The 23841-nt window shown below is 46.3% G+C and overlaps 1 protein-coding gene across 1 annotated transcript; it reads right to left on the reverse strand.

Annotated features, from left to right (window-relative positions):
* Positions 1-5399: 5399 nt before the first annotated feature.
* Nr2e1 (nuclear receptor subfamily 2 group E member 1) lies at positions 5400-23239 on the reverse strand. Its single transcript, XM_035438761.1, has 11 exons — positions 23085-23239; positions 22571-22804; positions 21679-21754; positions 21291-21488; positions 17835-17922; positions 16242-16477; positions 14904-15050; positions 12480-12576; positions 11943-12092; positions 11568-11673; positions 5400-6736 (listed from the first exon to the last, which is right to left on the reverse strand). Exons 1-11 carry the CDS (start codon positions 23237-23239, stop codon positions 6574-6576), a joined length of 1650 nt encoding a protein of 549 aa, XP_035294652.1. The 3' UTR covers positions 5400-6573.
* Between the last annotated feature and the right edge of the window lie 602 nt (positions 23240-23841).

The raw sequence follows: 23841 nt of genomic DNA on the forward strand, positions 1-23841 counted from the left end.
ACACTACACACACACACTGTATACACACACACCATGCACAACACACACTGTACACACACAGAACACACACACTACACAACACAAACCACACACACACATACACACACACACACACACTACACATACCACAAACCACACACTTGGCCTGGGCTGCAGCCAGAGTACTGAGATTTTCAAAGCTCCTAGGTACTCCCATGAGCAGGTAAGATAGAGACCGACTTGTCTAAATGGAAGGATTTGGGAGGCCAGTAGCCAAGGTTAAGCACATTTGGAAATGGGCCACCAAGGAAAACTTCTCCTGGTGGCCTTTTTGGCCACTTGAAGATAGTGACCATAAATATCAGAGTGGAAAGAGGGCAGTTAGGCCTCGCTCAGCTAAATACTCCTTCACAGATGGAACCCAGAGGTCGGAGAAGGCAATTGATGTGCCCAGCATCACATGGCCATAACTAGAAGCCCAGCCTCTTGACCTTGGCCCATGCTCCTTCCCCAGGCTCATGGCTGAGGAGACATCTAGACTGGCTATTAGTGGGGACAAGGACTGTGACTGTCTTCCAGCCTTCTTGAAGAAGGGATCTGAATCTTCCTCACCCTGTTTCAGTGTGCTGGGACACAGAAATCAAGATATTAGTGACAGCAGTACCGTGGACACAAAAAGGCCACCTTGCTGGTCTAAAGAGCAAAGCGAGGACTTTGTGTCCTCATGACATTGACTCCACAGGCAGTTTCCAATTAGAGCATTGTAGCACTCCAGCATGACACAGAGATGCCAGGACATGTGGCAGCACTCTGGTGTCTTGTCTGAGAGTGTGCCTGATGCCACACTTCTGATGGGCCAGCTGGCTGTGTGCAGCTGGGTACCGAGAGCCTTCCCCAGCAGGCCCTGTGGAGGTTAGCAGTATTTGGAGAAAAAGAGCCAGCACATGTTCCAGAAACCTACTAGCACTACTAAAAATGCAGACCACGTGGGAAATAAGCCATTTGTCATTTGTGATAAGGGTACTGGAGTTAACTCAGTTTAAGGAGAGTTACTGCCCAGTCTGTTGTCGTGGCAATCTACTCAATAATTCCATTCCCCTCCCTCTCTCTACAGTCCCTCTCCCCTGCTACACACAAACACACACACACACACACACACACACACACACACACACACACACACACGTGCACACACACACACGCACGCACGCATGCACGCACGCACACACACACGCACGCACGCACGCACGCATGCACGCACGCACACATGCACGCACAGCAAGAGTATTTCAAAAGTGATTATTTTTAAATGTTCTTTTTTTCATTTGTTTTAAGACTTATTTTTGTGCATACAGGTACTTTGTCTGCATGTATGCTTGCAGACCAGAAGAGGGCATCAGACTGTGAGCTGCCATCTGGGTACTGGGAATTGAACTCAGTATCTGCAAGAGCAACCGGTGCTCTTAACCACTGAGACATCTCTCCAGCCCCTTAAATGTTCTTTTTAAATGAGAATCTGTTCTTTTGGTGTTCTCTGAGGGGTTGTTTGTTGCAATGCTGAGGATTGAACCCAGGGCCTTTCACACAGAAGGAGTGTATCTTACCACTAAGTGACATTCCAGCCCAAGCAGCTTGGATTGTGTAGCAAGACCTCAGCAGTAGAAGCCCTGAGCTAAACTGCTTCTTCATCTTCACTCACCCACTCTCTCCCGACCTTTATTGTGACATGGAAAGCGGCCTAGCGTTGCAGCTCTGACCATGGGGGCCCGGCAGTACCCACTTCCCCAGAGAAGCAGCTTCATATCAGAGGCATATTCATGATGGAACATATGCATTTTCTGTATTTTTCTAACAGCTTCTGAAGTGTTCATCAAGCCTTTGTCTGATTAAGCACTTTTAAATTCTGAGCAGAGAAATGGGCCCTCTCAGACCCTCTTGGCAGGAGTGCAAATTGATACAACCCTTTGGAGAGCCATTTGGCTGGATCCATCAAAATTAAAAATGCATATAATCTTTGACCCAGAAACACCACTCAGAGACTTTATCCTGCAGAAATACCATGCAAGGCCACAAAGAGTATACACAGAAATGTTGTTCTTTGCAGTTTACTTTGGTGTAGTGAAAAATCTGCAAACAAACCAGGTCAATCAACAAAGAGGTAGTCGGAGAACCAACTATGATATGGAATACCCAGTGTGCTTGCTATTTTAGGTCAACTTGACACATGCTACAGTCATTTGGGAAGAGGGAACCTCATTTGAGAAAATGCCCCCACCAGATGGCCTGTGGGACATTTTCTTGATTGGTGATTGACTTTGAAGGGCCCAGCTCACTGTGGGTGGTGCTGCCCCTGGGTGCCAGCAAGCCTGGTTCCTTCATGGTGTCTGGTTCAGTTCCTGCCTTGAGTTCCTGCTCTGCCTTCCTTCAGTGATGGAATGTAACCTGAGAGTCATAAAATGAAATAAGCCCTTTCCTCCCCAGGTTGCTTTTGGTGATGGTGTTTTTATCACAGCCATAGAAATCCAAGATACCAAAGCAGCTGCATTGAATGAGCTCCAACTAGGTGGATAGTCAGGGGGCAGCCAGGGGACAGCTAGACACATGAGAAAAGTAAAGTTTCTTTTCAATAAAGATTATGACAGGCCAGGCAGGACAGGACAGGCCTGTAATCCCAGTATTCAAGGTGAGAAAGGAGGATCAGAACTTTGGGGCCAGCCTGGGCTACATAGGAAGTTTGAGGCCAGCCTGGGCTACATAGGAAACAAAGAAAACAAAGAAAAGGAACTCAAGGAGACAACAATGGCCAGTGGGTTCCATTCATGGTTTATTAAATTAGATTTAAAACTTTGAGCTATCAATGAAATAATTTGAGAATATATAGCCAGTTTGCTTTCCACTAGCCAAAGCTAGACCTATGATCAAATCTAAGCTCAGGGGAGAATGAGCTTCCTCCTAGGTGGGTGGGAGGTGACGAACTGAACAGTAATAATACCTAGTACAATCATAATCTATTTTAATCTACCCAAGTAGTCTCGGTAACATTGAAGAGGAACAGCATTTTTTTAATAATTTTTTTAAAGATTTCTTTACTTATTTTGTATACAGTGTTCTGTGTGCACATATGCCTGCAGGCCAGAAGAGGGCATCAGATCCTATTAGGGATGGTTGTGAGCCTCCATGTGGTTGCTGGGAATTGAACTCAGAACATCTGCAAGAGCAGTCAGTGCTCTTAACCCCTGAGCCATCTCTCCAGCCCTGAGAAATAGTATTTTTTAAAAAGGAACAAAATTTGTGTGACAAGCCACAGAACACTGGTTCTCACTGGAATGTCTTTGTTTTGGTTATCTATGCTATTACAAATGAGAATCAAATTAGGCTCTCAACTTCTGCAAAAGTCCTGAGCTAAAACATCAGTACAGAGAGCAGCATCTCTTTTTTTGCTTTGGAATATCTGCAGGGACAGCCTCAAGATGGGAAGACTGGCTTCTTTACATTCTCCTCCCGCCCCGAAACAGGTTTTTCACAGAGCCCAGAATGGCCTCCAACCTGCTATGTAGTGGAGAATGACTGTCTTTTCCTCTGCCTCCACCCCCACCTCCCCAGGGCTGGATTTTTCATGTGCTGGAACACTTCTGCCTTATGCAGTGTGGGGGACCAAACCCAGGAATCCATACACGCTAGGCAAACAACTCTATAAACTGAGATCCAGACCCAACCCTCTCTGCTCAGTGCCTGGTGGCACGTGCCTGAAAGCACAGTCCTGGGGAGGCTGAGGCAGGAGGATTGTGAGTTTGAGGCTAGCCAGGGCTACACAGCAAGACCTTGCCTCAAACAAATACAATAACAACAAAAACCCAGCTCAAGTCAAATCAGCAAAGCTGCAGTCCTCTGACAGACAGTTTTTATAAAATCTGGGATGGTTACTTTTGCTTTCAGACCTGTTACTTCCATTTGATGGCAGGGATTGGGCCTTCGATCCATTTGTGCTTTGGGAATTGTCACCTAGCAGCATTGAAGCAAAACCCTGACCAATACACAGATGCACAACCCAGTCCCATCAGCCAGTGTTGTCAGGTCTTGTCTTTGATCTCACAGGTGTTTCTGTTTTTGTTTTTTTTTAATATTGTACTTAACTTCTTTTTTAAAGTTTTGTTTATTTTATGTGCATTGGTGTTTTCCCTGCATATATGTCTATGTGAGGGTGTCCAATCTCCTGGACGGGAGTTTCAGACAGTTGTGAGCTGCCATGTGGATTCTGGGAATTGAACCCGAGTCCTCTAGAAGAGCAGTCAGTGTTCTTAACCACTGAGCCATCTCTCCAGCCCCTGATTTTATTTCTTAATAATTGAGCCATTACACAGATGTTTGAAAGTCCTCTTGTTACCCCTTACCGATCTTATCACTTCCCAAATCTGACCTCTGTCTACAATTAGTATTTAATCTGCCCATGCTTGCATTAAATGTTTACTCTAACATTTAAACCATTACAAAGATATCCAGTCTAAAGGTTGCAAAGTTATATAAACTCCAAGTCACAACGTGTCCCATGTAATTCATTTCTTTCTCCTCCATAATTCAGATAATGAAACATGGGTCCTAGTCATTTCCTCTCTGCCACAGCGTGTCTATTCTCTGTTGATGGACACTTGAGTTGTGAAATATAAAGAGAGTTGAAGGAATGTTCTTAAATGCTTATTTGAGGACCTTTTGTTCTTGTATGGTCCCGAGTCTAGAACCCAGAGCTGTGTGCACAACAGCAAGTCTTCTGCCACGGTGCTACCCCCGCAAGACAGACTTCCCAGTCTCTGAAGAATCAGAAGACAAGGCATGGATGGTTGAACTTCATGCATTCTATCCACAAGGTCGCACCAGCCATGAACAGAGGCATGCCAACTCTTGCTTGGCCTGCCACCCACAAGTCCATGCTGCTCACCCTGGGTCTCCAGCACAGGGGCTATTTCCCTCAGCTCTCCGGGGACTTGTGCGTGGCCTTCCTATTGCTCCCTCCCCCCTTTGCTCACCAGTACAGAGATGGCAGCTCTTGGTCAGGATTGGTGAGAGCTGGAAACTGAGTAGGGAATGAAGACCGTTCATCGGCCTGTTCTTCCTCACACAGCAATTTTCCTAACAGATGCAATTACATCTGAGTGTCGTAGAGAATGAGATCTTATGTTTTATTTCTTTATTCATCATTTTACAAATGGGCTTCACTGTAAAAAGGAAATTGCCTTTGTAGCTTGGTTCTTTCTGCTCCATGCCGGAGGGCTCCGAGCTTTGGTTTTTACACCAGCTGGGGCCGCCGCCACCTTGTTGCTGACAGGGAGGAACAAGCCAGGGAGACGGGAAGGAAACCAGGCAGAATTTACTTAAATTCAATATATTTTTATTCTTTGTAAATACAATGAGTACAACCTTTTAACTTCACAAATCAGTTAATTCACTTTGTACAAGAGAAGTTTGACTCATCCTATGCTAGTCCAAGTGCTGAATTCTGTCCCCCTTGGTGCTAGTACCTAATAAATCAAAACGTGAAAAGTACAGCAGCTATTTAAAAATGTTTGTTTCTACATTTCCATAAGTATAGACTCTTACCCAAGGAGCAGCTTAGAGTGTAGGATGGTGTGTGTGTGTGTGTGCATTCGAGGCTTTATTAGAGACCAGAGTTCTCTGAAAGGCATTCAAGAGCCCCAGGCTGTTAGCAATGGAATGATCAGGGACCTAGTTAGATGCATCTCCTTGAAGTTCCTTCTGGCTTGCATGTCCGTGTACCATCTGGTGTGACTCGCTGACCCTGCGGCCTTTGGCTTCAGCACTGTGATGATGGGACAGCGATCAGCTTCGCCCAGTCACCTGGCCCCACTTTATTTGGTTTTGCTGTTTGGATTCATCTTCCCTGAACCGAGGTTCTTTCACTAGAGAGCTCTTGTAGTTTGAGATGCTATCCAACCTGAAGTCTTGGCGAGAAATTCCTTTTTGTCATCAGTTCCTTTGACGAGGCTGCCTGGCCTGTGTTACTAAGAAAAGAAGAAAGAACAGAAAGGGGGGGGGGAATTACACAGCATAAGCTACATTTCACTTACTCACTTGGTTCTGAAGGCCACTTAATGAAGTATTATGATAGAAGGGAAACTTTTGATAATACTTTTGATTTAAAACCTAAGCATTATTTTTAAAGTAAATGCTCCAACCCGACCGAGTTCCGAAGGCCGCAGTATGATGATACACAAAGCTATTGTTGATCAACTGACGTGATGTGCTAAAAAGGAACAGAAAGTGGGACTTGTCTTTCAACTTTGAATAGTTCAGCTGGATCTTCCGGGTAGAGGCAGAACGGCTGGCTTGGCCTATGGTGGCCCCAGGTCACCCATTCCAGGGCATGGCAACAGTGACCGCTATACCACCTGCTTTACCAGATGTCCTGCTTCTGTGGAGCAGTGGGTCACAGTTATTGTTTTATGTCCACTGGCATTTTTTCCTGAAGGCAACTCATTTCCAGGTTTCTCCTTCCAGGAGGGTCTGTTAGTTGAGGCTTTGTCGGGCGTGGTAGAAGTCCGTCTGCTACTGCCCCATTTTGGAAAGTGAGTACTGGAGATCTTAGATGTCACTGGATTTGTACATATCTGAAAGCAGTCTTGTAATTGGCACGTTGCCGATGGTTTTTTTGAAAAACACTTCTTCTATGGTGGATGGGCTAATTGAACGTAAAGCTGGTAAAAGCAACAGGAGTTTCCCAAAGCGGCAGGGTTGAGTGGGGTATCTGCAATAGGAGAAGCCATGAAAGCAATGTCAGAGCCCCACACAAGCAGGGACTCACGTTTGACACTTGAACCCACATCAGCCCCAAGGCATCTTCCTGACCTGGACCTCTGCAGTTACGTGCTGTAGACTGCTGCAGTAGCGTGCTGCAGCAGCCTCCAGGACAGGTGCCTCCATCCCTGCTTCACAGGTAGACTACTGGAATCCCTGAAAACAGGAATGGCACTGTCCAAATCACACACGTGCTCAACTCTCTTTCTCTCTCAATATCAGCAAGGGGAGTACATTTTTATTTCTAGATAAATCAGCTTTAAGACACCTGATGCTAATGTTAAACCAAAGAACAAATGTAACATTATCACTGTAGGGAGTGACCATAGGATTGATTATGAAGCTGGCACTGGAATTCATAGTTTTAAATTCTCAACACTCTTGAACAGACCATTCCTCTCAAATAAAATGGCTTCTTTTTCTAAGCAATTCTCCCAATTATTATTCAGGCATTATACTTTGTCACTCTCAGGAATAATTCCGCCCTTATTACACTGCAAATTAAGACTAAGTCCTGTTGGGCGGCAGTGCCACCCAGCTTTCATGTCAATGAAATTGGCACATAATTAAAGATGGGAGAAATTGCTTAACAATTTCCTTACTTGATGCCCAACACACATTTGTACTCAGATGTACGTGTTCGGTCCCCTCTGTCTTTGGATGCTGTACTCCACCTCTCATGCCCCGAGACTGCTTCAGCCAATGGCTTAGAGTTGGGCATCAATACCCTCTGCAGGAAAGCATCCCTCCACTGAGAAAAAGCCACATAAAACAGCTTCAGGGACACCTGTGTGACTACACATTGTTCTACCTAGGCCATGGGTGCCAGAAACAGAGAGATATCAAATTCCTCTGCAGGAACTTAACTGTGTTTAACTGCCTGATAGCTCCACTCTACAGAGAGAGCCTCGGAAAACAACTTCCACACTTGTCTCTTAGCTTTGGACGAAGAAGAGCTACCCTGTTTGACTCTCATATAATCAAATTTCATAGGAACTCTTGGATAGGATACCAGATGACACTTAATAAGGTGGGGTGGAAATGATGATGCTTATCTACAGTAAAAATAAGAAAATGTTTGTGGGCTGGAGAGATGGCTCAGTGGTTAAGAGCAGTGGTTGTTCTTCCAGAGGTCCTGAATTCAATTCCTGACAACCACATGGTGGCTCACAACCATCCATAATGAGATCTGGTTTCTCTTCTGGCTTGCAGGCATACATGCAGGCAGAATACTATATACATAATAAATAAATAAATCTTTTTTTTAAAGAAAATGTTGGATGTGGTGATTTGTACCTATAATCCCAGGACTCAGAAAGCTGAGACAGGAGGGTTGCCATGGGTTCAGAATTAGCTTGTGCTACATAGAGATAGTGAATCCAGGCCAGCTTGGCTTACAGAATGAGACTCTCTCAAACAAACAGCAATAACAAACAAAAGAAGCTCAACCAGAAGCACCAGCCAATCACATTAACACCTAAATGTCACCTCTTTTTCTCTGTGCTGAGTGATATGCCAGACTTCCTCTAGCTTTGGTCACTTCTGTCTTCAGTGGCTGTTTCCCTTCCCAGGATTGGACAAAGAGAGCTCTGTAGAGATGAGGTAGCCTAGACAGTCTCTACTATGCCTGTTGCATCCACCCAGCACGCTAAACCTTTCCCATGATGAGAAATTGTTGCAGGAAATAACATGTGCTGGAAAGGTTAGATTTGGGAGAGTCCAGAAACCAGACAATGAAACTGCCTTTCGTGGGTGCTGGGATGAACCCAGGGCCTTGTGCAGGAGAGGCAATCAAGTGCTCCACCACTAAGCTGCAACCAAGCCCAAGAGTTAACTCCTGATTGTCTGCAAGTGGATTATCCACTCATCTCTCCCACCTCTTTTATTCTCTAGTTGGGAAAGAACTGGTCACTCAGTCAACAAGAATGACTTATTATACGTGGAGTAGTGAGCCACCTAGAAACAAGAACAATGTGTGTGTCAGTGTGTCTGACTGCTCAAGATTATTTTGTAGTGGATTTAAGGACCACTTCACAAGATGAACTCATGCCTGGTGCTGTTAACTGGGCTAAGAACCTGTGACTGAGTAGGCCAGAGGCTTTAGGGGAGCACCTACTAGTTGTGAATGGGTACAGTATCAAATGGCTCTCTAAATGCTTATCTGTATAGCCATAGATAAGTGCAGCTCTTACCCCTCCTCAGGGGAGCTGCTTTTTCCAGTATATGATGCTTACTTAATGCAGAGACCCACACAACTGATCAAACTGTATCGAATCAGAGACTGTGGGGCACTCAGGACACCAATAGGACAGCTGCACCACACGCACACACACACACACACACACACACACACACACACACACACACACACGCACACGCACACGCACACGCGCACGCGCACACGCACACACACACACCAGAGCTCAGTTTAGAAGTGGGGTGGAGTGATAGGAAGAGCGGAGGTTGCAGGAGACTGCTCTGAAACAACGTTTTCTAGATACCCAGGCCTGTTGAACACATGAACACACAGTGGTTGTGGCTACATGCACAAGACCTGCATAATATCAAATCAGCTGAAATTCCAGCATGAATGAGGAGAGGCTCATAAAGTCTCACCCCTAGATGAGGAGGTTTTGGCGGTTGATGGCTGCTGGAAGACAGAGCATCAGTTTCCTGCAGGCATGCAGGCCCAGGTAGGTTGTCTATGCTCTAGTGGATGGCCTTAGCACATGCAGGCAGCACCCACTGGACTCAATGGCATGGGCTTCTTTTTAAAGGATACATGAAGTTGGAAGGGAGATGTGGGTGGGGATGGGAATGAAATTTATAAAGAATAAAGATACATTTTAATTATTTTGTAGAACATGTATCCCTGACTTCATCTATTAGCATAAATAATTAGAAGTTTCTTTTTCAATTCTAAATGTTTTGTGCCTATCACAGATTCACGAGCTTCAGTTCTAACATGGCACTGTGACATGCCAGTTCCTAGCCAGCTCCATATATCCTAGATAACTAGAAAAGTCAATTACAGGACACTAAAAGATGCGTAAGTTTGCATGTTAGTTTTTTCAGTTCAATTTCAGATTTTGTTTTTCCAGACCAGGACATACTTAGAGTGCTCACTGATTTGAAAGAGCTAAGACAAAAAGGAACATTTATTTTTGTCACATATCTGACTCTAGACTTTAAGCAATAATTCCAGCTGATATCATGAGCTAGGAGCTCCATGACAAAGCAGACATCTTCCAGCCATTTCCAGAGACTAAAGAGTAGGAAGAGATGCAGTGTCCTCACCATGTCTCCAAAATAGGCTGTGATCATATGTGGTGGGATTCTCCCAGACCACTCTGTCTGCAGCTCCTGAGTACCAGACTGTCTTAGAGTCCCCCTGCTCATCTCTGCAGAACTTCACACAACACCGCAGGCAGCCCCCATGCCCAGGAGCTGCACCCTCCCTTCCCTACTGAAATCCCTCCATCACTCCATGCAAGACCCCTCTCATGTCATCCCTTTCATTCATCAACCTTCCTGGATCTTCCTCGCTCTTTCTCTCACTCTTCACCCCCCAACCCTGCGAAGTGACACAAAGGAAAGTACAGTCCCTTGTTCTTTCTGATAATTTGCCTCACCCACCTGGGCATGCTGACCACCCAGCGAAGGCCTGACTGAATCAATAACTGAATTCCATGTTCTCTGTTTAGTGTTCTGAATATTCTCCTGGCTCTGAGTGCCAAAGGTTAGCTGTGGCACACAGTCAGCTTTAGTGGGGCAAACATGCCCAGAGTATACATGGTTCCATTCTGTAACTTTGAATTACAAAACTAAGTGCCTACAATTTATATTCTACAGTTTAATGTGGGTTTTAAATTTCCCCGCCATTGCACTTTACTTTGGGAAAGCATACTTACACGAGATACCAAGCAATGCCATTTCAATGGTTCTTTTATAAACACAGAACAGTTTTATTCATTCAGCATTCAAAGACTGATTTATGACAGAAATAAGAAGCTCCTAGCCCCCACGGGTACTGCTGGCTTGGGATTTCTCTAACCCCTCAGGTGAGGGAGGCATTAATGGCCTCTGCCCATATAGTTAGCTCCACCATGGTGTCTATGGCTAACGTTGAGGTGATAGAGACAGGGTTCTGTGGGTCCCTATTGATTGTATCCCAACCTCAGATCTACCACAGAAGCTAAAGAGGTTTCATTACTCTTTTTAAAACCTCTCTCAAAAATAGATCATGAAGTCCACACTGGTGTTGCACCAGGGAACCTTTACTGAGCTCCTGACTTGGAGTTTCTACCAATATCCAATGTCAGTCAGAGGGTCCTGCCTAGACAGAAGTAACAGGGTGGGTGCTGGGACCCCAGATCGCCAGTCACCAAACCCAAGCAGCAGTGTTGGCCAGAGTAAAGATGGCCTTTGTGAAATCCTGTGCTCCTTGAACTTGTGGTTGGCCTCTGAAGAAGGGCACCTGTCCAGGGGTGATCTGACCACTTTCTGACAGAGCCATCTACTGTTTCAGACTTGGTAGCCTGTCCACGCCAGACTCACAAATGGGAGCAGCTTGGTCAGCTTGTTCACTCTCAGCACCTAATTCAATATGCCCTTCTCAACCTCCCCCCCAGAGACAGGTGAGGACATGGATTCTAACTAAATTAACTGGCTGGCAACAGGATAATTAGCCACGACGTTTGAACCCGCTCCTCACTGCCTGCCAGAACATTCACAATGGAGGCAATTTTCTTAAGTACATGTTCACAGCAAATAGCGGTCACCTGGTATGAATGTAGCTGTTGAGAGTTAGCTGGGCTTCATCTTGAAGCGCTGCAATGGCGGCAGCATTCCGGAAACTTCTCAGTTCAGAACCGCTGTGTGTGGGAACTAGAAATGAAGACCGAGAAACTGTGAGAGGCGGAATAGGGAGGACTGGGGGCTCATGGGGTACCGGAAGTGGATGACGACCTGGAAACTATGCAAGCCTCCACAGCTATGGAAGACCAGACCAAGCTCAGAGTATCAGCCCCATGAAAACACCACTGCCCCTCACAGCCCCCCACAGGTCACTCGAGAGCTAGACTTTGAAGTAGCTGAACTAATGGGGTAGCAAAAGGAGAAGAGGGAGTGATAGGAGCCTGTCTGTGTCTGCTTACCAGCTTTGAAAGTGACAATGCATTTTAGACAGGCAAATTCAGTGGCATCTAATCGGAGCTGTCTGAACCGAGCCACCACCTCCTGCAAAGCCTGTATTTCAGATATGATCTTGTTCAGCTTCTGGGAGTCTGTGTTGTCACTATTCATGCCTAGAATTGAAATATGGGATAAATACTCTAATATGAAGGCATTTTCATGTTTTAATATTGATTTTTGACAAAATTCTGCATATCAATATCTATTCAATTGTCACTCTGAGATATCTGATTCCATGTAAACTGGCTATATTGTATGAAAGTTAATATAAAATCTTCTCTTGGATGATAACAAACACAGTAATTTGCATTTAAATAACAATGCAAGCAGTCATGAATACAACAAAACAACATTATTTGCATTTAAATATAGATTTATAAATGACAGGTATACTCTATTGTTCAGTAGGAATTTGTTATTCTTTACATGTTGTTCTTTTTTCAGTAATGTATTTTTATGGTAATTTCTACAACAAAGTCATTAAATTGTGCAATTCTTACCAGATACAGCCAGTAGAGTGTTAGCATCAACCGGAATGGCCCATTGTGCTATTCCTAGAACAAACAGTTCTCTCCAAGCATCTTCCAAAAGCATCAGCTGTCATACAATAGATGTATAATATAATATAGTGTGTAATTTATAAATTTATAAACAATTTCCATATGTAAATTTCCTTTAAAGTGTTTTAAATGCCTGTCTTAGTAAAAAAAAATCCAAATAATCTATTTTCCCCTTATTTCCCACATTTTCTCTTTTTGAAGCTGTGCCTATAGACTCATGCATTTCAGAGTCAGTCATTCCACTTCCTCAAATCGCCCTTCCCTCAGGAAAAGGTTTACCTCTCCAGTCCTTGCCACACCCATGCCTGGCCACCTAGACACTTCTCTAGGAATCTACAACCCATAAAATGCCACCAGCAGCTGAGCAGGTGGTTGGCTCTAGTGTAAAGCACTGAAGACTCTGACTAAGCTTGTAGCTCAGGGTCCCCATCTTCCTGGAGAGTTGAGGGGGCTGGGAGACAGGGGGGAGGGAGAGATCACTAATTCCCAAGAGGCATGAGGAAAAATCAGGGTGTAATTATGTTAATCGGGTTTTGCTGAGTTTACCTCATCTCCCAGCCTGATTTTTCTGCGACTCATAAGTGGACAGCATCAAGGTGCTTGTCATTTTCATTCTAATAAAATGTGCTATTGAATATTTAAAATGAAAATCTGGCTCCTTTTTCCAAATTAATATACTGGATTCCACTTCACTGTAGTTTGCTTATTGTTGAAGGGTTTCCAGCAAAAGGCTAAGTGGCAGACAGGAAGTGAATTTTATTTGAATTAGAGTCTACAAATTCTTGTTTTCAGAAAAAAAATAGCCAATTTATACATATACATGCATGTGTGAGAGAGAGCAAATGAGTGTACGGCGTGTGTGTGCATGCACTCGTGCGCGCACACACACACACACACACAGAGAGAGAGAGAGAGAGAGAGAGAGAGAGAGAGAGAGAGAATGCAAAAGATTAAAGGGCAACCCAATAACCCTGGTCAAAGACTTTACCTATATCCTTGAAAACAGTTCTCTATGCTTCAATTTTTTTCAAAACCGGACAATGCTGACTGGCTTATATGAAAGATTTTACTTTGGAAAGCTAAGAATCATGAGGGTTTGCAACTAAATCCACAATTAGACCAAAATGTTTAATTTTTTAAGTGTTTCATTTTTTTATTTGCATTGAATACAAAAAATAATTTTAAAATTAGAGGTAAACAAATTGTGACCATATTTCACGCTAGGATATCAACGTATGTTTGGCACATTGTTTGTTTCCCTGAAGGGTGCATCTGGAAGGATGCTCTTACGATTAGCTAGGAATGAAAAGAATTAAACCCTCTGCTTTTAGAACTGTGTGTGGGATGCGATGGCTGAGTCCTCACTGAGCATATGACCCTACTATCCAAAAAAGGAAAAGAAGCAAAAAATTGCTTATTAGCCTTTTGAAAAAAGCCATTAATTTCTGTGAGTGCCCTTAGCAGCCAGTAGTCATGGCTTCTGTTTCTTTCTTCTTCTTATGATTAAAAATATTGTCAAGGACAACTTTTAATATTCCTAGCAAGAAATTTTATGAGATTTGCTAAATGCAGGTTTTTAGATGCACAGAATTTTCCTACCTCTGAACATCATTTATAACCAAAGAATTGTATAAAATTACTTTCTGTTGTTGTTGTTTCCAAAAGTTCTAAAAGAGGAAAGAATGGAGGGGTGTCATATGGCAACAGCATACTCTCCTTACATGTGAGGCCCTGGATCTGATTCGCCAGTAATGCCCCCAAGCAGAACAACAAGATACTAGCCAACAAGTCATCTGCCTCTTGTTTCTCCATGGTGATTAGCCACCAGCCCAGGCTGTATACATCACAGTGGAGAATATAAAGCTGAAGATATAAAATCCCACAAGTGGATACTCACACCACCTTCCCAGCTTGCATAGCATAAGAAAACATCATTTTATCAATAGTTTTCCTTGTAGCCCAGGCTGACTTCAAACTCCCGGGTCTCCTGCCTCAGCCTCCTAAATAATAGGATTGCAGCTGTGCATCCTTCCCCATGCCTGGCTTATCTCCAGTGTCAAAGAACAGTAAGACTTTTGAAGTTTGATACTTAAATTCTAAAAAAAAAAAAGATAATGTCCTACTGTCTATGTTTTACATACAGCATATCCAGCTACCCTGAAATAACATGGTTACATTTCTAATAAATGATTCATTGGTAGATATTTTGAACCTCTAGAATGATGTTGGCAAAGATAAATGGTTTCCCCAGGTTCAGAATGTACTCCTGCATTGCCCATATGTGCGGGTGACATCCAACCTATAAGGCTGAAGAGGCTGAAGATTTGCTTCCTTTCCAACCCCTCTGTGCGCTGTTGGTCATACCTGGTCTTGCAAAGACAATGTGGAAAAGGCTGGCACACTCTTTGCCCATTTGATGCTCATAAAGAGAAGCCTGGCAGCCGATTCACACACTGACTCTGTGGCCACTTCATAGAGATACATTGGGGTCCCGTTCACTTCGTGGGGATACTGGGAGGAAGGAGAAAGAGAAATGCCTGTAAGTGAGGGAACCATAGCTTTGCCAAAACAGCTGACATTTCAAAGCCCTGGTTAAAGAGAGGGTGGGGCTGAAGGGAATCCGTGCTCTGCTTAGGTTTTCATTTGCCTCCAGATATCTCTCTCTACAGAATCTAGGGATCGATGTTTATTGGGGGAGGCATGTTTCCGTTCTTTGGGGACTTCTGGCTATTCTGTCCCCTGCAGTAAATTTTCTTTGGGCTGAACCAAGTCCCAGGCCTGGCTCCCAATTTAGACAAGAACTGCTTGCATTTGTGTAAATAAAAATAGAAGTGAAAAAAGTATAAATTAATAGGCATCCCAAACACAAATATGCATATGAGTATTTTTAGAAAGGATTAGTATATTATGGAAATATTTCAATTAGACATCTTAATCATTCACAGAGCTTTCCCATTCATAACTGACAACATATTCATAACACTACTTTCCAGAGCTTATTATACACATCAAGGGTAAGAAAGCAATATTAAATATTGTGCGTGTGTATGTGCCCAGGTGTTTGGCTTCCCTGCAGTTTGAGGCTGCAGCTGGTCTCCTCTGGGGGGAAATCCCAGGTTTTCCTTCAGTGGGGGCCTTGGGAGGAATCAACTCCAGGACCTGGAGTGCAGTCCCTAGGTGGCAACCTTCCCAGATACTTCAGGCTGTGCCCCTGCTGGTAGGGCCAATTCTGGGAGTGGTTTGAAAGTGGGTAGGCAGCACAGGATGAGGAGGGGAGCCCTCCTAATAGTGATTTCTAACAATTTTTTCTCTCACTGAAATCATCCAAGATTATAGATCCGGGCACCTCGGGAGGCCCCTTCCCCCAGGTGGAATCAATTACTCTTCCGGTCAGTTCTGGCCTCGGGGAGCGTCTAAGGGTGCACTCTGTGATTAGACACCAACCATGAGCGATTTAGCGTTTCCTAATGTTACAGGCTTCTGGCCTCCACTCGGGAGTGTGCGTTTGTAGCCGCTTAGAGTGTGGTCTAGTCTGCATTAAACATCAGTATCTTTGGCGCAACAAGGAGCGGGAGACTTGGGGCACCTGGGAATGCCTCCACAGTTCCCTGACCTTGCCTCAGCTCTACTCTCTCACACCCCCTTCCCCCGCCCCCGCTTTGCTCAAAGAACAGTTTCTTTGGACCCAGCAAAGCCACTAACCTTGGGCGTGGGTTGAGCCAGGCTCACAAGGGTCTGCCGTTCAGGGGTGGCAGATACAGCGGCCAACTCCAGACCGTGCGGCTCCAGCTGCGTGACGGCAGTGAAGAAAGCAGGAGCTGGCAGCGCTGCCGAGGGGAAGTGTGCAGCGGCCCCATTGTCTTCCTTGTGCCCACGAAAGTAGAGGGCCACCTGTTTGCGGATGGTGGATGTCCGAGGACCCCGCTCATGCTGCACGGCTACACACACAAACAGATGGACACAGACTTGGGATCATAGGCTCAGTGACACTTGGATGCTGCCCGACTGCTGCTGCTGCTCCGTCAGGTCTGGGCCCACAAGGTCACCCAGGAAGAGTGCTTAGGCACATTTTCCCGGTACAGGTGGGAAGCAGGGATCTGACATGGACAAGAGTCAGGAAAGTGCTCAGCGGTCCTCCCCACCCAGGGATCCCGGGGAAACAGGAGGTCCTGTGGACCTCTGAAAGAACAAACTGCCCTCGCTCCCACCACCACAAAAGGGAACATCACACACAACCGGGTCCGCAGTGATCGACTCCCTCCACCTCTAAGTCTCCCCCACAAATGGCTTTGGCCTCCAGGGCCCCAGGAGAAAAAGACCCCAGCCCTGGAACCCTGGCGGATGGGACAAGGGAAAGCCATCTCCGAGTGTGTAGTGAGTGTGCCGGAGGAAGGCAAGGGAGATGTGACAATTACCACCAACAGTTTAAACAAACAAATTAATTCAGGGCAATCTTCCTCTGCAGAGCATGACAACTTGTCAACACACAAGTTCAACAGGTTGGACTCTCCCTCCTGCTTCCAGAGCGGTGGGAGGGGGTTCTCCAGGCAGGCTCCCTGCCTCAGAGGGACCCCTACTACAAGGCTCACTCTGCACCTCAGGCTCTCTCTCCTCCATCTTTGCCTAAGCCGATGCCCTTGCCAAGTCCTGACCCAGGGAGGAGTGGGAAGCGTAGCTTGGACCACTTTCTAGGTCCTGGAACTTCTGGAAGACCCAGGTCTGGCTCAGATTTGGGCTTCAGGGGAGTAGGGTGTTGGCAGTGCCCTTAAAGAGTGTGTCATCCTGTCTCTCTATCCCCTTTTATCTCTCTTCCATCCACCAAGAGAAGGTTCTTGAAAAGCTTAGGGCCAACTCAAAGGCCATATTGATTTTGCCAATGAGGACTTGAAATCTTGTCTCTGTGCTTGGAAAGTTCCAGAAAGGCTTAAGAGATTGTGAGATCTTAGGGAGGTTACTAAAGACTGCAAGGAGAGGTGTGAAATGAGGTTAGGACCCTAAGTAGGAAATCTGCACCTGAGCACTGGATTCCTGCCCTCACACACTGCCTTAGTGAGTGTGGTTTGGGGCTTCCCGTGTGGGCATGGGACTTGTTCTGGGAACACAGTTAGGTCAGCTGGGGACTGCTGCCATCTCAGAGAGACTACAACTGACAGCCTGAGGCCAATTCCCAGCATCTGGAGAGAAGGGTTCTGTTGGAGAATGATTTACATGCATAGGAGTGCCATCTATTTTCTGTACATATAATTTAGTTACTGCTCAATCAACATTAGAAGAATAAAGGCATGTACTGATTACCATCTTTGTTCATGTTGACTTCCAAACACTTCTTCAGTCGACACGCCCTGCACTGGTTTCTGTGCGTCTTGTCTACCGGGCATCCTCCCTGGAACAGATTGCAGGCAGTCAGAGGCCCCAGTGCCCTTAGGTGGGCACCCGGTCCTGGGGTGGGAGGCCCAGCGTAGGAACTTTAGCCAGCCACCGACCCAGGGCAGAGGTCCAGATCTAGTGAAATGGGAGAACCTTGGGCACTGGCACAGCCAGGTAAGTAAGGGGCTGGGATTCCCAGGGTTGAGACAAGAAGACCAGTCCTTGACCTCAGGGAGTTGACCAAAGAAATGGTCCTTCCTGATTTTCAAGATCTTCTGGAGCTAAGAGAAGCTAAAGAGGGAAATAGTCGCAGCCCTGAGTTGCACAGACGACACTTTTCAGGACCGAAGACAGCAACCTGGCCCTGAGCTCTGCAAGAAGCTGGCCTGTGGCCACCTTTGCTATCCTTTGCCTTACTGGCCTTGAGTCTATTGCTTGCTGCCATCTTTTGAGCAAACCCATTGCTCTGACAGATAAACCCTGACCACTTAGGCTTCACTGCCCTTTGCCCTTTCCTTTGCTTTTTCGTAGTTAAACCATCCTTACATAACCCAAAGCTTTTGACAACTCAGGCCCTGAGGTCTAGCCTCAGCCTAGGTCTATGGGAGCAGTCAGCCCTGGAATATGAGCCAGCAGCCAGGAGTTTTAGAAGGGCAAGGCCTGCAGAGAGAGTGTTGGGGCAGAGCTGAAGGACTGAGGAAAACCCAGGAAGGCACAGGAGACACTGCTTAACAGGAGGTTTATATATAGTAACTAGCAAGATAATGGGTAAAAAAAAGATATTTGCTGCTTTACAAATATTTATCTGATAGGGATAAGTAATCAAAGGTCTAATGTGATTTTCTGTGGGGAAAGGGGGTGAATAAAAATATTTGGCACTGGGCAGTGGTGGTGCATGCCTTTAATCCCAGGACTTGGGCAGGACAGCCAGCCAGAACTGTTTCACAGAGAAACCCTGTCTGGAAAAGAAAAGTGTTTGGCTGGGTGTGGTGGTGCACACCTTTAATGGAAGCACTCAGGAGACAGATAGAGTTGGTGAGTTCCAGGTCAGCCATGACTATATAGTGAGACCCTGTTGGAAGCAGCCTTGTGCTGCACCCCAGACAGTGGGCTTTGGAGACAGAGTCTTCATGTTCTACAGAAAGGGTGACCTGGAATTTACTGTGTAGCCTAGGCTGGTTTTAAATGTGTGACCCTTTGGCCCTGCTACCACAGCCAGTTCAGATAATGTTTCTTTCAGGGTTTGTTTGTGTTGGTACCTTCACTGGGGGAGCATGGATACAGATACATAATTATGTGTAAGTTTTTGTTTTGGAGCACTGAGGATGGAACCAGGGCTGGTTAAGCATCCTTCCACTTATGTGACACTCCTAACCTTATACACAGAAAAAGATTTTTATTTTGCTTCACATTTTTAAATATTCATAGCCACTGAAGTGGGAATGAGGAATTTCCTCACTGAAATATTCCTCAGGAAAATGACACACAAGAACACACAGTCTTCTTCACTAATTAAAAACAGGTTGACTTGGGCTGGGGATGTAATTCACAGCACATACCCAGCATGGATCCACACCCAACCAAACCAAAGCAAGATCTGCTCATTTGTTTAAAGTAAAGGTAGATGGATGTTCATAATGACTTCAAAATGTCAGCATTGCCATTAATAAGAAAGTGAATGGTCTTTACTTAGTCTTAGAACAAAAGAATTTTTAGTTCCTGGAAGAAAGATTCTATTTGGCCATCAGCAAAATAGTTCACTGTTGAGAGTTTCAAATTATTTATTATTAGATGTAGTTGAATGCCCAATTGGGATATTATCTTCTTTAGTATTTTGATAAACACGTAAAAACAAAGTGTCTCAAGTGGGTTTTCAAATCATATCAAATGTATGTAAGTATCTGGAGCTGGTGAGACAGAGGGAGAGCCTCAGATTTCACTTCTTTATTCTCTTTGTCAGCAAAGGGACATGGGCCTGATGGATTTGGGCTTTTGTTTGTTTGTTTTTGTTTTTGTTTTTGGAGACAGGGTTTCTCTGTATTGCTTTGGAGGTTGTCCTGGAACTCGAGCCATAAACCAGGCTGGCCTCGAACTCACAGAGATCCACCTGTCTCTCCTCCTGAGTGCTGGGATTAAAGGCATGTGCCACCAATGCCGGCCTGATGGATTTGTTTTTACCCCTTTACAAACACTTTGGACTGATAAAATTTGACTCTGAATTGATAGCCAGTTCTTCAAAAAGTGTAACATCTCAGATTCCTCAATTCTGTCTGTTGCATACAAGTATAAGATAATATGGACTAGTTGGTAAACCATAGCTGAGGTTGAGGCAAGAAGATGAAAAGTTTCAAGCCAGCCTAGGCTACAGATGAAGGCCCTCCTCAAACAACAGCAATCTAAGTAGATGCCTGTTCCAATCTGTTGTTCTACTGAACCTCAAACCTATGGAGTTTCTGGGATACAGTCCCATGTGTGTATATAATGTGTTATAGATGAGCTAGACACTGTGAACCCAAGAAAGCAAGTAAGAGTGTTGCAGAGGTCAAAATAACTTATCTAAATGAGTATGGCTTCTTGTGTGTGCTGCCAATCAAAACCTAACATAAACTCTATGAGCAGATGTTAAGCCGCTGAGCTAGGAATGGAGGAGTCACTGGTGGTTCCTGTTAGCTCTGTGGGAAGCTATAGCTGAGCTCGGCTCACTCCCTAACTGCCCTTTCTCTGAGAGATAGTTCAGTCTATGGCAGACTGAACCACAACTCCCCACGCTCATCTTGTGAGCAGAAAAGGGAAGAGTAGCGAGAACTTGATGGGGCCCTAACTTCCGAGCCTCCTCTCCTTGCTAACCCTGCACTTTTCTGAGTCACACAGTGCTGTGTCCTCACACCCGCCTACTTCCAGAGCCGCCCCCATCTGCAGAGCCGAAAGGACACAGCCTCGGGCAAGCATGAAGTAGCCAGCTTACTTTGGAGTCTTGGCAGCTAAAGGTGGTGGTGGCCCTGGCTCAGAGGCACCATCCATGGTTGTAGACTGAGCTTGACTGCTGCTAAGAACGGGACGGTGGAGGGTGGGCCGCCCAATGAGGCACTTTCTTCTGCTTGCGTTAGATTCTAAAGTTCCTTGAGGGCCTTACTCACTGTCAAAATATGACCAAGGAATTTAAAAAAAAAAAAAAGTGTAGGAAAGTGTGGTCTTTCTGACTCTCCCGTAAACTCATCTGCCTTCCTTAACCTTATGTGGCATTTCCAGGGCCAAAGGGTCACTCAAAGTTGAGGCAGGGAGAAGGGAAAAGGGCCCAAGCCAGAAAATTCGGAGGAAGCCAAGGCAGAAATGGGGTGGGGTGGGGCACCGAGGGGAGCCGGGCAGCTCAACCCTGGGGAGTACCTGGTTTCCAGACTTGCAGACATAGGTCCTATTCCTTCGGATGCTCCTCTTGAAGAACCCAGAGCAGCCATCGCAGGCGTAGACCCCGTAGTGCTTCCCGGAGCTGCGGTCACCACACACTTTGCAGGGGATATCTAAAATGCGGCCTGAGGGAGCGCGGGGAGGAGAGGGAGGAAAGGGGAGAGGGGGAGAGAGATGCTAAGCAATCTGACCTCTGAGGGGATTAGCATCGGAGCTGCGGTAAAAGCAAATAATGAAGAGATTTTATAGCCAAACTTTTTTTTCCTTGAGCAAGTGTCAGCTTCCTACAATGAGCGTTATTCATGCACCGCTACATGTATTTGGGTCTCCTCTAATCGCCGAGACCCATTTTGGAATAAAAGATTACAGCAGGCCCGGGCAGCAGCTCGGCCCGCCGCTGCCTTTCTGCTCTGCTGAAAGTTTGGCCGCCTCCCTCCTCCGCTCTTGCATTTAACAGAGAGGGGGAAAAAAAGTTGTTAGCAAGCGCGCAAGGAGACAAACTTGAAATGTAAAAGGAAAAAAAGAAGAAAAACAAACACGGCTGGAGCTGGGGATGGCAGCTGGAAGGCAATCGCGTTTTCTCTGAGCTGAGCCCGGCGGTTGTTATTATTAGGATTATTATTGTGATGCTAATCCTCAGATTATTAATGATAATAAGGGTAGTGGTAATTGCCCAACTTTCTCTTTACCTATGAAAAATGCTTAGTACTTTACTTTAGAGAAATTATTTCTTTTAGGAGAAAGTTGAGGGGGAGGGAAGTAGTCAAGGGTCTAGGAGGAAGAGCTAACCAATTTGTGGCTCGGAGATGGGGTGTAGCAGGGGCCAGTCACCTATGTCTCCTCTCTCCCAAGTCCTTTTCCCCTAAACGCTGATGTCTTCTCCCCTCACCGCCTTGTTCTGGGTGCGTCTTTCTCTGCATTTTTCTGCTGCTGGAGGAAGGGGGGGTTGTTTGGGTTTTTTTTTTTTTTTTTGAATGGCTCCAATTTTTTTCTGGAATTGCTATCCCACACAGGAGAACTATGCTTGAATTCTCCAAGTCTGGTGAGGCCTCGGCCCGGGAGGGGCGTTAGGTAGAGGAAAATAGGAAGGGGTGTGTGGGGGTGTTTTCTCTCAGGTTCTAGTCCAACAAGTGCCTGAAGCAATTTACTGACGTAGAAATTCTTCCGAAAACAAAGGGAATATTTGTAAAAAGTGTTAACATCATTTTAAAAACAGTTAATAACAATTAACACCACCTGATTTTCTTTCCCATAGCTACGGGTCCAAGGCATTCCAGTCCGGGCCCAGGCGGTTTCCGGCCTCGAGGGAACCCGAGAGCCGCTCTAGGAGCACCCAGATTGGGGGCCGGAGAGGCGGCAGTGGGAAGCACTGGGCCAGCAGCGCTGGGGAGGTGAGGGCTGTCTGCAGAGGCTGGGAGGCGACGGAGGGTAGGAACTTACTCCGGGATCCCGAGGCGCCTGGGCGGGCTTGCACGCGGGGCCCTGGCCTCAGCCTCAGGTGGAGGGGGGGAGTGCGGGGGACCCGGCAGGGGGAGGTCGGTGAGGACCCGGCTCAGCCGGGGTAATTACAACCCCGCCGCAGCACCTGCCTATAGAGCCACCAGTGACCCGTCAAAAAGAGTAGCATGGGAATTCGGACGGCGACAAAGGCTGGCGGGGGAGGCATTCGGCGTTGCGGCCACCGCTTCGGCGCTCCCTCTCCCGCAGGGCAAGAGCGGAGATTGTTGGGGGAGGGAGGGGTTGGAGAGAACCAAGTGTAGGTCTTGTCCTCACCCCCTGGGGCCTGTCACTACTCCCCAAACAACTGGCAGTCGCGCCTGAACCTCGGTCACGAGTTCTGCCGCACAGCACTCGCTCTCACTCTGGAAACAGCAAACGAGGATCTCAACCGTTCTGGGCCCCGGGCGCTCTGGTCGCCTGGGACCCATATTAAGGATTCAGTAGCAAGGTCGCCCCAGCTGCCCTCCTCTTCCCGGTAGCACTGATGGTGATGCCAAAGAAGCCCTTGTGGGAAGCGGTGGTGGACCCTCTTGCCCAGGCTTCCCATCCAGACTGGAGGCTAAGGTCATTTATTTCTGAAGGACCTGAGTGGAGCGAGACTAGCGCGGGGTGGGTGACCCTTTACTGGCTCATCGGTCAGGATGCTCGACTGTCACCACTTAGGCTTGCTGGCCGTCTCTGTCTAAGGACTGACCAGTCCAAGGCAGAGGAGAAACAGGGCTGGGGCGGGGCACAGAAGAGAGGGAAGCGAAAATTCCAGGGCAGGGAGGGTGGACGCTTCAGACTCCGCCACCCAGCCACGTTAAGGTGACTTGGGGTCACAGACAAGCTGGTTGACTGCTGCAAAGCTCCTCTCTTTTAGCAAGCCGAGCGAGCTCAGACGTGAGTCAAGCCGAGTTTCCTGAGGCTGGAAAACCGCTCTTAACTTCCCTCCCCAGGGGGTCCCCTCAGGGCTTTTTTTGTGTCATAATTGCCTAAAGATATATGGCAGCTTCGATTACTGTAATTACCATCAGAGGCTGTTGAAAGA

This window comes from Cricetulus griseus, chromosome 2 (genome assembly GCF_003668045.3).
Source record: "Cricetulus griseus strain 17A/GY chromosome 2, alternate assembly CriGri-PICRH-1.0, whole genome shotgun sequence".
NCBI classification, from domain to species: Eukaryota; Metazoa; Chordata; class Mammalia; order Rodentia; family Cricetidae; genus Cricetulus; species Cricetulus griseus.